At 57.8% G+C, this 11,541-nt stretch overlaps 2 protein-coding genes across 3 annotated transcripts; one reads left to right on the forward strand and one right to left on the reverse strand.

Moving 5' to 3' along the window:
- Positions 1-4,377: 4,377 nt before the first annotated feature.
- On the forward strand, positions 4,378-8,651 carry CDT1 (chromatin licensing and DNA replication factor 1). 2 transcript variants are annotated; one of them, XM_027977741.3, is made up of 10 exons: positions 4,378-4,704; positions 5,179-5,304; positions 5,381-5,532; positions 5,955-6,152; positions 6,244-6,389; positions 6,547-6,647; positions 7,001-7,189; positions 7,445-7,585; positions 7,680-7,881; positions 8,102-8,651. In XM_027977741.3, exons 1-10 carry the CDS (start codon positions 4,474-4,476, stop codon positions 8,263-8,265), a joined length of 1,650 nt encoding a protein of 549 aa, XP_027833542.2. In that variant the 5' UTR covers positions 4,378-4,473; the 3' UTR covers positions 8,266-8,651. The 2 variants fall into 2 exon arrangements, with proteins under 2 accessions (XP_027833542.2, XP_060253891.1); XM_060397908.1 differs by having other exon boundaries at positions 7,680-8,247.
- Positions 8,652-8,809: 158 nt separating this feature from the next.
- Positions 8,810-11,384, reverse strand: APRT (adenine phosphoribosyltransferase). The gene is made up of 5 exons (XM_015100161.3): positions 11,278-11,384; positions 11,065-11,171; positions 9,616-9,749; positions 9,285-9,363; positions 8,810-9,182 (listed from the first exon to the last, which is right to left on the reverse strand). Exons 1-5 carry the CDS (start codon positions 11,355-11,357, stop codon positions 9,040-9,042), a joined length of 543 nt encoding a protein of 180 aa, XP_014955647.2. The 5' UTR covers positions 11,358-11,384; the 3' UTR covers positions 8,810-9,039.
- Positions 11,385-11,541: the final 157 nt, after the last annotated feature.

Raw genomic sequence — 11,541 nt, forward strand, 5'->3', positions numbered from 1 at the left:
AGTCAGACATGGCTGTGGTCCAAACTCAGTACCTACTGCAACTCTTCGTATTTTGCGGTGTGGCTAAAGTGATGGTGGTGATGGTGATGATGGCAAGCCCCATCTGCTTGAACTGGCTGTGGTCCGAGCACTGTGCTGAGCACTTCACCCACACTAATCCTCATGGGCCAAGTGGTATTACCATCCCTTGTTACAGATGAGAAGACTGAGGCTCGGGTGGTGCAGCCATCTGTGTGGAGTCACATAGCCAGATTCCACTTGGGCTGTTTGATTGCAGATCCTTCACTTATTCAGACCCCAGCTGTACACCCCTAAAAATTACTGTCGATGTGGGTTATAGCTATCAATATTTGCCATATTAAAAATTAAAACAGAGGCTTTAAAAGCCTATTTATTAAATCATTAAAAATAACACTGATGGACCCACACTTTAAAGAAAATGAAAATGAGTTGTACTTCCCAAGACAAAAAATGTTAGTGGAAGAGTGGCATTCTTTTGCTTTTTGTCAGTCACTTTAAAGTCTGGTTGAATAGGAGGTGGCTGGATTCTTACAGCTGTTCCACATCCAATTTGCTGTGATGAGCTGTTTTGGTCAAAGCATATGAAGAAAATCCGGCCTCACACTGGGGATGCTGTCTGGGACCAGGGCGCAGTGGTGGAGGGAGTGACAGCACCAGATTGCCCAAGTCTGTAAACTTCAGCTTGTGGCCTGATGAGACCAAACCCTGGGCTGAGGAATTCTGCAGGAAAAGCAAACTGGAAACCATGACAGTCCCCCTGGCCAACCTCCAGGTTGAAAGTTTAGGTCAGCCCACAACTAGCGATATTCCTGTATGTAGATCCAGAACAGGCCTGGCTGACAGAGATTAAGCCCACAGACCTCTCAAGGAGCTGGTGAAGGGACCAAACTAAGTCACTCCAGTCAGGGATGGGGGTCATCTGGGTGGGCACAGGCTCTGGCTCGCCTCAGATGGGTGGGCTGGCCAGCAGTGGGGGCATGAGTTTGAATTTTAGCTCGGGTCTCTTGCAGGGTCTGTGACCTGAAACAAGTGGCTCAACCTCTCTGATTTCAGTCTTCATATCCATGAAATGGGCATACCTGTAGAACCTACGTCCTAGGTAGCTGTGTGCATCAGATGCAGCAGTATGTACAAAGGTCTCAGGATTAGACCTGGCACGTGGTAAGCATACACACTTTGGTCATTAATATTCAATGCCTGAGTCCCTTCTCCTTGTGGTCCTTCATCACTCAGTAAACACTGGTTGATCAAATGACTGAAGGCACAGTCCCAGATCTCCAAGTTTCTGCAGAGTAAACATCCACAGACAAGGACCCTGGCCCCTTGGCCATCTGGTCTCTCTCCTGTCCAAGCATTTCAGCCAGACTGTCCTCTCTGAGCATTCCACACCTACAAACTAACCTGACATGTCAGGTGGAACCTTGTCACAAAAGGGGATCTTCCCAACCCAGGGATTGAACCTGCATCTCCTGCATTGGCAGGTGGATTCTTTACCACTGCACCACCTGGGAAGCCCCAAGACTCCTTGGGCTGGGAGAAATAGAAATCCACCCAGGCACTTTAAGCAAAAGAGGCAGATGTGTGGGGTGGAATCGAGGGTACCTCATAAAAACGTGGGCCTCACAAGAGATAAAAATGAAAAGTATTAACAACAATCTGAGTTAGTTCTTCTCTGGGGCTACAAGCCCCTTACTCTGTCTCTACACACATGGTGAAGGTGGCGGTCCTCCTCCATCTCACTTTTTGCCACCAGAGGAGACAGAGGGGATTCCAACTCCAGAGTCCTGGGTCCCAGAAGAGGTTCTGATTGGCTCAGCTGCCCCTCAGACCAGAGGGCCATGTCAGGGAGGGTGGACACACTCCATCAATGCAGGTGGGTGGGCAGTTCTCTCGAGAAGGAACTGGCCCCAGGGCTGAGTTCAGTTCATTTCAGTTCACTCGCTCAATCGTGTCCGACTCTTTGTGACCCCATGAATTGCAGCACACCAGGCCTCCCTGTTCATCACCAACTCCCAGAGTTCACTCAGACTCACGTCCATCAAATCAGTGATGCCATCCAGCCATCTCATCCTCTGTCATCCCCTTCTCCTCCTGCCCCCAATCCCTCCCAGCGTCAGAGTCTTTTCCAATGAGTCAACTCTTCGCATGAGGTGGCCAAAGTATTGGAGTTTCAGCTTTAGCATCATTCCTTCCAAAGAAATCCCAGGGCTGATCTCCTTCAGAATGGACTGGTTGGATCTCCTTGCAGTCCAAGGGACTCTCAAGAGTCTTCTCCAACACCACAGTTCAAAAGCATCAATTCTTTGGCGCTCAGCCTTCTTCACAGTCCAACTCTCACATCCATACATGACCACAGGAAAAACCATAGCCTTGACTAGACGGACCTTAGTCGGCAAAGTAATGTCTCTGCTTTTCAATATGCTATCTAGGTTGCTCATAGCTTTTCTTCCAAGGAGTAAGCGTCTTTTAATTTCATAGCTGCAGTCACCATCTGCAGTGATTTTGGAGCCCAAAAAAATAAAGTCTGACACTTTCCACTGTTTCCGCATCCATTTCCCATGAAGTGATGGGACCAGATGCCATGATCTCTGTTTCCTGAATGTTGAGCTTTAAGCCAACTTTTTCACTCTCCTCTTTCACTTTCATCAAGAGGCTTTTTAGTTCCTCTTCCCTTTCTGCCATAAGGGTGGTGTCATCTGCATATCTGAGATTTATTGATATTTCTCCCGGCAATCTTGATTCCAGCTTGTTTCTTCCAGTCCAGTGTTTCTCATGAGGTACTCTGCATATAAGTTAAATAAGCAGGGTGATAATATACAGCCTTGACGTACTCCTTTTCCTATTTGGAACCAGTCTGTTGTTCCATGTCCAGTTCTAACTGTTGCTTCCTGACCTGCATACAGATTTCTCAAGAGGCAGGTCAGGTGGTCTGTATTCCCATCTCTCTCAGAATTTTCCACAGTTTATTGTGATCCACACAGTCAAAGGCTTTGGCATAGTCAATAAAGCAGAAATAGATGTTTTCTGGAACTCTCTTGCTTTTCCATAATCCAGTGGATGTTGGCAATTTGATCTCTGGTTCCTCTGCCTTTTCTGAAACCAGCTTGAACATCTGGAAGTTCATGATTCACGTATTGCTGAAGCCTGGCTTGGAGAATTTTGAGCATTACTTTACTAGCATGTGAGATGAGTGCAATTGTGCGGTAGTTTGAGCATTCTTTGGCATTGCCTTTCTTTGGGATTGGAATGAAAACTGACCGTTTCCAGTCCTGGGGCCACTGCTGTTTTCCAAATCTGCTGGCATATTGACCCCCAAATGCCTACTCTCCAGGGTGTGTGTGTGTGTGTATGTGTGTGTGTAAAATATCACCGTGCTATACAGCAGACATTAACTCAATACTGTAAAGCAACTATATTTCAATAAAGTAGATTTTAAAAATTTTATTGGGTGACTCAAGAGTACACACACCAAACAAAACTGTAGCAAAATGTAGCCTTATAGCCTCGGCCCACGAATAGCTTGCTCCTGTCTGTTAACAAACTATGGACCTAGTTGCGGACACCCTTTATGACATATGGGAAACGATGCTTCTATATCCACCTGTCTCCGCGGCTCCCAACTTTCTCACTCTTGTCATTTTGCAAACAGCAGCCCGACAGATGTTTCTGTTCCTTTAACTTTTCTAAAGGCACAATTCACACTCTACACAAAACTTGGCAAAGATGGCAAAGTAAAACGCCAGTCTAGTCTCAGTTTTCACCCCCTCCCAAAGACAACCCTTGTTATTTAGTTTCCTCCCAGAGCTGCGGTCAGACTTCAGGACCGGGCTAACTGCATTCTTCTATGATGGGAATTCCACAGACAAGAAACCTGCCAGATAGCTCGATAATCACGTTCACCCTTAAAGAAGTGTGCAATTCAGTGGTTTCGGTCCGAGAGGCGCACCACCGCTGCCTCAGCGTCCGGATCCACACACCGAGCCTCAGGCCAGGCCCAGGATGCGCTTCCCACGTGCACAGAGCCCTCCAGGTCCGAGCAGTCTGACGCCAGCTTTACTGCACCGTATTAGCTTAAATTTCCGCTGGAAGCAGCGTACCATTTCCCTCTTTGCCAGGACAGCATTGGCTTGGCGCCCACTCGGATCTGCCCCGCCCAGCGCAAACCGCGCCAAGGCCTGGAAGATAGCATGGGCACAGCCAATGACCCCAGGCCCTCCGAGTGGCGCATGCGCGGCAGGCGCAGCCCGAGCGAGAGCGGCGCGAGAGGACCAGCACGCATGCGCCCGGGAGCGTCTCTCTCGCGCCAAATCCCCTGGCCGTGGTGCCAATGGTCCCGCCCATGGCGGGGGCGGAGCCAGGGTGCGGCGCGAAAATCCGCGGGAAGCGCAGCTCCACTTCCGCCCGCCGGCCGACCGCAGTGCTCCTGCTGCTTCTGATCCCGCCGCTTCCGTCATGGCGCAGCGCCGCCTCACCGACTTCTTTGCGCGCCGCCGGCCCGGGGTCAGCACCACGCTGCCGCGCGCCAAGCCGGCGTGGCGCACCCCGAGCCCTGCCAAGTCCGCGGCTTGCGCCGCGGCTCCGGGTCCTGGCAGCAGCCGCAAGCGCGCCCGCCCGCCTGCCGAGCCCACGCGCGACGAGCGTGTGCCGCCCGCGCGCAAGAGGCTGAGGCTGCCGGCTGACGCGGTGAGAGCGCGGGGCGCGGAGGGGAGGGGGAAACTGAGGCTGGGGTGACGGACAGATGGGAGGGAACCCGTGGAGAGGCGTTTGGTGCCGGGCGGGGAGGAGGCGGGGCTGCTGGAGAGACCCGCCCTGGAAGAGGGCACCGACAGGGGGCCTGGAAGCCCGGGGTGAACCTAGATCCACCCCAGTGGGAGGAGGGGCTGGGCCAGGTCACGTGCACCTAGTATGCGGGGTCCTCTCTTCCCGAGGACGTCCGAGACGGCGGGGATGCCCGGTCTGACCAATGTTGGAAGAGGGCCAGCGGGCTGGTTAACACCAGGCTCGTCTGCAAGACTGGGCGAGGGTCGGGCCTGGATGACTCGACCTGGCTGGGAGTGGGCGTCTCCTGGTTAACCGAGGGGACTGGAGAGATGCTTTCTGGGAGACGGTGCACCCCAGGGTCTTGTGGTTTCATCACCTTTGGGGTCCTTCCCATAGGTCTCTGGCCCCAGTTCCCCGCCTGCCCCTGTCTCGCCAGAGCACCCTTCTCCACAGAGCAAGGAGACAAAGAAGGCTGCTCGCTCAGCTGGTGGGCGACCCTGCCTGGCAGCCCAGGAGAACAAGGTGAGGAGGCTGGACCGAGGGCAGGGTAGGTGGACTGGAGTGGGGTGACAGGCGGACTGATGCACCCTTTCCACAGGTCCCTTCAAAGGTCACCGTGTCTGAGCTCAAGTCGTGCCTGCAGCGGGCACAGGAGCTGGGGGCACGAGTCCAGGAGCTGAAAGCAAGTGCACAGAAGGATGCTGGGGAACCCAGTGCTCCAGAGGATGAGGGACGCCTGGAGGGCCCATGGTGAGTCCTGGGTGGCTAGGCACCCCAGGAAAGGGTAAGCTGATGGGAGGCCTGATGAAGCTGGGCTGAGCTGGGTGTAAGGGGACCTGGCTGAGCTGGGTGTAAGGATTGCTCCTTCCAAGGGGGTCAGCATAGTCCACAGGTCTCAGCCTCTGTCTGGGAGAGGGGCCAGTTACTGGGTACGTTTTGCCCGGCTGCATGTGTGTCTTGCACCCCCGGGTCACGTGGTTATCATATGCCTCTTAGAGGCAAGGAAGCCAGGGCTGGAGGTGGTTGTGGACCTCTCTGGGTGACGGCTGGGTTTGAAGCCACGCTTTTGTCTCTGTTCTTCGTCGTGCCGGGGAGGCATGTTGGGGTGAGCGCTGAGCGCTGGAGGGGGTGGGTCTGGTGCTTCCTTTACAACCCTGCTCCCTTCCTGGCAGTGGAGAGCAGATGCCAGCCTACCAGCGCTTCCATGCCCTGGCCCAGCCTGGGCCCCCGGGCCTTGTGCTGCCCTACAAGTACCAGGTGCTGGCTGAGATGTTCCGCAGCATGGACACCATCGTGGGTATGCTCTACAACCGCTCCGAGACCGTAACCTTCGCTAAAGTCAAGCAGGGTGTCCAGGACATGATGCGCAAGTGAGTGGGGTGGGCCAGGGCCTCGTCCTGCTCTTGACATCTGTGTGCCCTCTTGCCCCGGCTTTCTGACGCCTGCACCTTCTTCCCGCAGACGCTTTGAGGAGCGCAATGTGGGCCAGATCAAAACTGTGTACCCCGGCTCCTACCACTTCCGCCAGGAGCGCTTCGTCCCCACTTTCAAGGATGGCATCAAAAGGTCCGATTACCAGCTCACCATTGAGCCGCTGCTGGACCAGCGTGAGTGTACCAGGCCTTGGGTTCCTGCCTGGGACGCTGCCCAGTTTGAGCATGGGTGTGAGGTGGCAGGCACTGGGCCTCATCTGAGACCCACAGGTGTGGGCTGGGTGACTGGGTAGGCCTGGCCCCGGGGCTCAGGCCCTGACTCTTCTTGCAGAGGCTGGCAGTGCGGCCCCCCAGCTCACGGCGTCACGCCTGCTGCAGCGGCGCCAGGTCTTCAGCCAGAACCTGGTGGCCCGAGTCCGGGAGCATCACAGGGTGAGCAGGTACCCCAGCTTCCGTGCTTAGTTATCCCTGCTGTTGTGGTCCCATCGGATCCACAGGAAATGGGCTCCTCCCAAGGCTGAATCCTAGAGTTCTTCTAACTGCTCTGCTTGGCCATCTTCTACACGTGGGTGGCTGTAGGGCTGGGCAAACTGGGAACTGAGGGTTGCAGCCTCTGGCCCCCAGAGGCTTGGGAAGAGTCCCATAGATGATTCTGGGTGCTCTTTGCTTTGCCCCCAGCCCAGCTGAGCCCCTGCGGCTCAGAGGTGAAGTAACTTGCCCATTGCTCAGCTGGGACAGGAACTGGGCAGATGTGCCCAGGGTCACCGGGTGCCCTTCTCACATAGGCCTTCCTGGCCTCCCTGAACCCTCCGATGGAAGTGCCAGAGGACCAGCTGACACGCTGGCACCCCCGCTTCAATGTGGATGGGGTGCCTGACATCGAGCCGGCCGAGCTGCCCCAGCCGCCCGCTGTGGAGAAGCTGACCACCGCCCAGGAAGTCCTGGCCCGTGCCCGTAGCCTGATGTCACCCAGGGTAAGGCTGGGGTGGAACGGCCTGACCCCCATGTTGGTGTCTGACAGGTTCCCCCTTTGGCCACGGGCCTCAGCATGGGTGGACATGCCCTTCCCACCGTGGAGTACCACCCACCGGCAGGCACTGCCCTGGGCAGGCGAGCATGGGCCCTGGATGTGCTGGAATGAACCTGGGCTCGATACAGGGCTCCTGGGGGCTCCCCTGCAGCTGGACGGGGGAGGCTTCCCCTGACCTCTCCCTTCTTACCTGTCCCAGATGGAGAAGGCCCTGAGTGACCTGGCCCAGCGCACAGCCGAGCCTAGGAGCCCCAGGTCCCCCAGCCTGGCACAGCCAGCCACTCCACCTGCTGCCCCACCTTCTGCCCTGAAGGGGGTGTCCCAGGCCCTGCTGGAGCGAGTGAGTGTTCATCGTCTCCATGGTGTGTGTGTGTGTGGGGGTGTGTGTGTGTGTAAGAGAGAGACAGGCCCCTGAGCACTGATGCCCACCACAGATCCGGGCCAAAGAGGCGCAGAAGCAGCTGGCACAGATGACACGGCGCCCGGAGCAGGAGCAGCGGCTGCAGCGGCTTGAGCGGCTGCCTGAACTGGCTCGGGTGCTGCGCGGCGTGTTTGTGTCAGAGCGCAAGCCGGCGCTTACCATGGAGGTGGCCTGTGCCAGGATGGTGGGCAGCTACCGAGCAGCCATGAGCCCCGGTGAGTGCGGAGTGAGGGTGGGCACCGTACACCTGGGCTCACCTCCTGAGGCCCCATGGGACTTGCCTGTTCTCTCAAGGCAGGGCAGCCCATGGTGGGGTCTCCGTGGGAGTGTGAGCTGCTGGGCGAGGCTGCGAGGTCGCTGCGGCATCTTTTCCTGTCTTGTTATGGGAGGCTCGACAGGGTCCTGGTGCCCAGCCTCACACTCCCCTCTCTGCAGGGGAGATGGAGAAGCACCTGCAGCTCCTCTCTGAGCTGCTGCCTGACTGGCTCAGTCTCCACCGCATCCGCACGGACACCTACGTCAAGCTGGACAAGGCCGCCGACCTGGCAGGTGTCATGGAACAGCTGGCCCGCCTGGCCCGTGCAGAGGAGACCCTGTGAGCCTGGTGGACATGTGCTGGGCGTCTTACTCCCTTTCAGAAAATGATGCACTTTGCTCTCCCTGTCCTGAGTCTCATGAGGGCCAGGCTGGCCTGGGCTTGGGCTGCTGAGCTAGAGGGTCTCTGGTGGAGGCCCCCTGCTTTGTATACAGGATGCAGGGAAAAGGGGGGGTGGGGGAGGGTAGCGTGATGGCCAGAGTTACCCTCTCTGGGACCCACAGGGGCTCCTGGAGGACCCGGTATCACACATGTTCCCCACAGAGGCAGGCTGATGGAGAATCTGAGATTGAGTCTCCCTGGAGGCTCCAGGAGGAAGCAGCCATGCCCACCCACTCCCTGGATCTTGTATTTGGTCTCTAGACTGTCAGATAAAGTTGTTGGAAGTCAGCATGTTTGTGTGATGAGTTACAGCAACAGGGGAAGGCAAGTTGGGGTGCCCCTGTGCGTGCAGACAGCTCACGGGTCTTGAGAACCACCGAACACTAACATCAGAAAGTGCCCGGCCTGCCTAGTGGGCCCTTTCACCCTGTCAGTGGGAAGGAGACTGCTCTAGAAAGTTGTTTATTCTCATTCCATTGTCAACCAGCTGGCAGCTCCAGGCCATGGGGCTTCCAGAGCCTCAGCAGGGCCTCAGAGGCAGCCCCACCCTGAAGAAAGTCACTCAGTCACAGACACAGAGCAAGTCCAGGTGGGCAGCCAGTGCCCCCTGGTGGCCACTGGGGGTTCCTGCATCTGCCCATGCTGGTCCTCTCTTCCAGGTGGCTTGGGGCTGGGGTCACTCGTACTGCAGGAGGGAGAAGAAGGGCACAGCCCCCAGCTTCTCCCTGCCCTTCAGTGAGGTCAGCTCCACCAGGCTTACACACTCCAGCACCTCAGCCTGCAGCTGGCCCAGCAACTCACAGGCTGCGCACATGGTTCCTGGTGGGGGAAGAAAGGGACCATGGAGACAGCCCCTAGGAAACGAGCTGAAGCCTGTTCCTACCCTGCACCAGGCCCGCTCTGCTGGGGAAAGACCCTCACCACCAGTGGCAAGCAGATCGTCTACAACCACCACCTTCTGCCCTGGTTCCAGGGCATCTCTCTGGATCTCCAGTTCAGCCTGCAAAGAAAAGTAGACGTGACCTACAAGTGTCCCCAGAAAACGGCCTTGGTACACAGAGCTGGGGGACTAACAAGGGCCACCTCCTAGGCCCAGTTCTAACCCACCCTGTCTCCTGGCTGTGTCAGCCTGGCCCAGCTCCTCAGCCTCTCTGAGCTCCCATGTCCACTCCGACCATGGGGGCTCCACTGGAGCCCACAGCTTTCCTTTTGGGAATGCACAGTCCACAGAGGCACCCCCCGGCCTTCTCACCTTCCCGTATTCCAACGCATACGAGGTACACACGGTGGGGCCCGGCAGCTTCCCTCGCTTGCGGATGAGAATGCAGCCCAAGCCCAGCTCCTGGGCCAGGGACGGACCAAACAGGAAACCGCGTGAGTCTAGGCCTGTCGGCGAGACCTGGGGTGTTGGGGGAGGCCGTGTACAACAGCAGCATTGGGTACCCGCAGTTAGGGCTGGACAGTGACACGTAACCATCGTGACACAGGACACATGGCCTCGTGGGCTCCAGGTGAGAGGCCAACAACACCCATCCACTTTGGGATGTTGACAGACTCCCCTATCATCCCAGGACTCCTGTGTGCTGGAGAGCAAGAGGTCAGGAGCTGGGCAGGGGCCACTCCACACAGTGGTGGAAATAGCCTGGTGGCCTGGGGTAAGTCACCTGACCTCTCCAAAATTCGGCTGCTCACCACTGGCTGGTGGTACCTGAAATGCCCTTTGCAGATGGCTCAGCATCTGCCCTGGGAACTTCAAGTCCAGAAGGAGAGGCTGTGACAGCACCGGCCACCTCGGGGACGGACTGAGCCCTTCTGGAGGAGCTCAGGGTCTCCTCCTTACCTGGGAGTTTTGGCTAGGGAGGGAGGCTTCTGAAGGAAAGACCACCTCTGCTAGCCAGAGCCCCTCCCATTTCCTAGGCCCAGCAGTGGCCCCTCAGGGTATTCAGGAGTCAAGAGAGGGTCAGAGATGGGGCTCTCGAGACACATGACCTGACAGGGTCTTCTCGGATCTGCTGCTGCTGCTAAGTCGCTTCAGTCGTGTCCGACTCTGAGACCCCATAGACGGCAGCCCACTAGGCTCACCCGTCTCTGGGATTCTCCAGGCAAGAACACTGGAGTGGGTTGCCATTTCCTTCTCCAATGAGTGAAAGTGAAAGTGAAGTTGCTCAGACGTGTCCGGCTCTTCCCAATCCCATGGACTGCAGCCTACCAGGCTCCTCCACCCATGGGTTGCCATTGCCTTCTCCCTCGGATCTTCTGGGTTTTCCTAAAACCCTCCACTGGGTACAAGGCCTGGCACAGAGCAGGTGCTCTATAGGCAGCAGCAGAACAAGCAAGCATGTTTGGCCCTGGGGAAAGTCAGCCTGGGAGCCCCATCTGTCCAGGGCTGGGGCAGGAAACTGGGGTGCCAGTCCTCAGCCCGCCGCCGGCAGCCACCGAAGAAGCCGCCCAGGCTGAAGGGGTCTATTGCCCCACTTTGGATTAAGTGGGGGTAGGGCAACGGGTCTGTTCTTACAACTTCACTGGGGGTGTCCGGTAGGTCCCCCCCACCCCCCCACCCCCGCCAAAGCCCTCTCCCAAGCAGAATGCGGCCGCCCTCCCTAAGCCTGCCCTGCCCAGAGTAACACCGCGCCCTCGTGGCGGACACGCGGAGCCTCGGGGAGGGTCCGGGGACCCAGCGGACGCCCGCCGCTCCACTTGCCCGCGATGTAGTCGATCCTGCCGCCGTGGGCCTTTTTCAGGTGATTCGCCAGGAGGCTGATGGAGGCGCGGAAGGAGGTGGGGTCCTTCAGGACGGGCGAAATGTCCCTGGCACGCGAGGACAGGCCTGGTGACTGCCGGACCCACGCAGAGGCCACCGCGTCCCGACAGCCCTGGCCGCGCGGCCCCGTCAGTCCCTCCCGTCGCCCGTTACCTGAACAGCACGCCCGGGATGGGGAAGTCGGGGAAACTGCGGATGCGCCGCGCCACCAGCTGCAGCTCAGAATCCGCCATCGCCACTTCCGCGCGTGTCGCGGGCACGAGGGGCCGGCTCGGCGGCTCCGCGCCTGCGCCGAGTGGGAGCGGAGCCCAGGGGGCGGGGCCGGACGCCAGGGGCAGGCTCAGCGCTCCGCTCCGGCGCGGGAGGGGGTCGGGGGCGGGGCCCCAAGGAGCGGGGCCACCTCCTCCTGCAGGAGGT

This window comes from Ovis aries, chromosome 14, assembly GCF_016772045.2.
Source record: "Ovis aries strain OAR_USU_Benz2616 breed Rambouillet chromosome 14, ARS-UI_Ramb_v3.0, whole genome shotgun sequence".
Classification (NCBI taxonomy): Eukaryota; Metazoa; Chordata; class Mammalia; order Artiodactyla; family Bovidae; genus Ovis; species Ovis aries.

Excerpts from the sequence above, each read along its gene's own strand:
- CDT1 (XM_060397908.1), top strand. The coding sequence starts at position 4,474 with ATGGCGCAGCGCCGCCTCACCGACTTCTTTGCGCGCCGCCGGCCCGGG. Across the intron at positions 7,190-7,444 it reads GTAGCCTGATGTCACCCAGG|ATGGAGAAGGCCCTGAGTGA; the intron begins GTAAGGCTGGGG and ends TACCTGTCCCAG. Across the intron at positions 7,586-7,679 it reads CCCAGGCCCTGCTGGAGCGA|ATCCGGGCCAAAGAGGCGCA; the intron begins GTGAGTGTTCAT and ends TGCCCACCACAG.
- APRT (XM_015100161.3), bottom strand. The coding sequence starts at position 11,357 with ATGGCGGATTCTGAGCTGCAGCTGGTGGCGCGGCGCATCCGCAGTTTC. Across the intron at positions 9,750-11,064 it reads CAGGATCGACTACATCGCGG|GCCTAGACTCACGCGGTTTC; the intron begins GCAAGTGGAGCG and ends TCTCGCCGACAG. Across the intron at positions 9,364-9,615 it reads ATGCGTTGGAATACGGGAAG|GCTGAACTGGAGATCCAGAG; the intron begins GTGAGAAGGCCG and ends TTTTCTTTGCAG.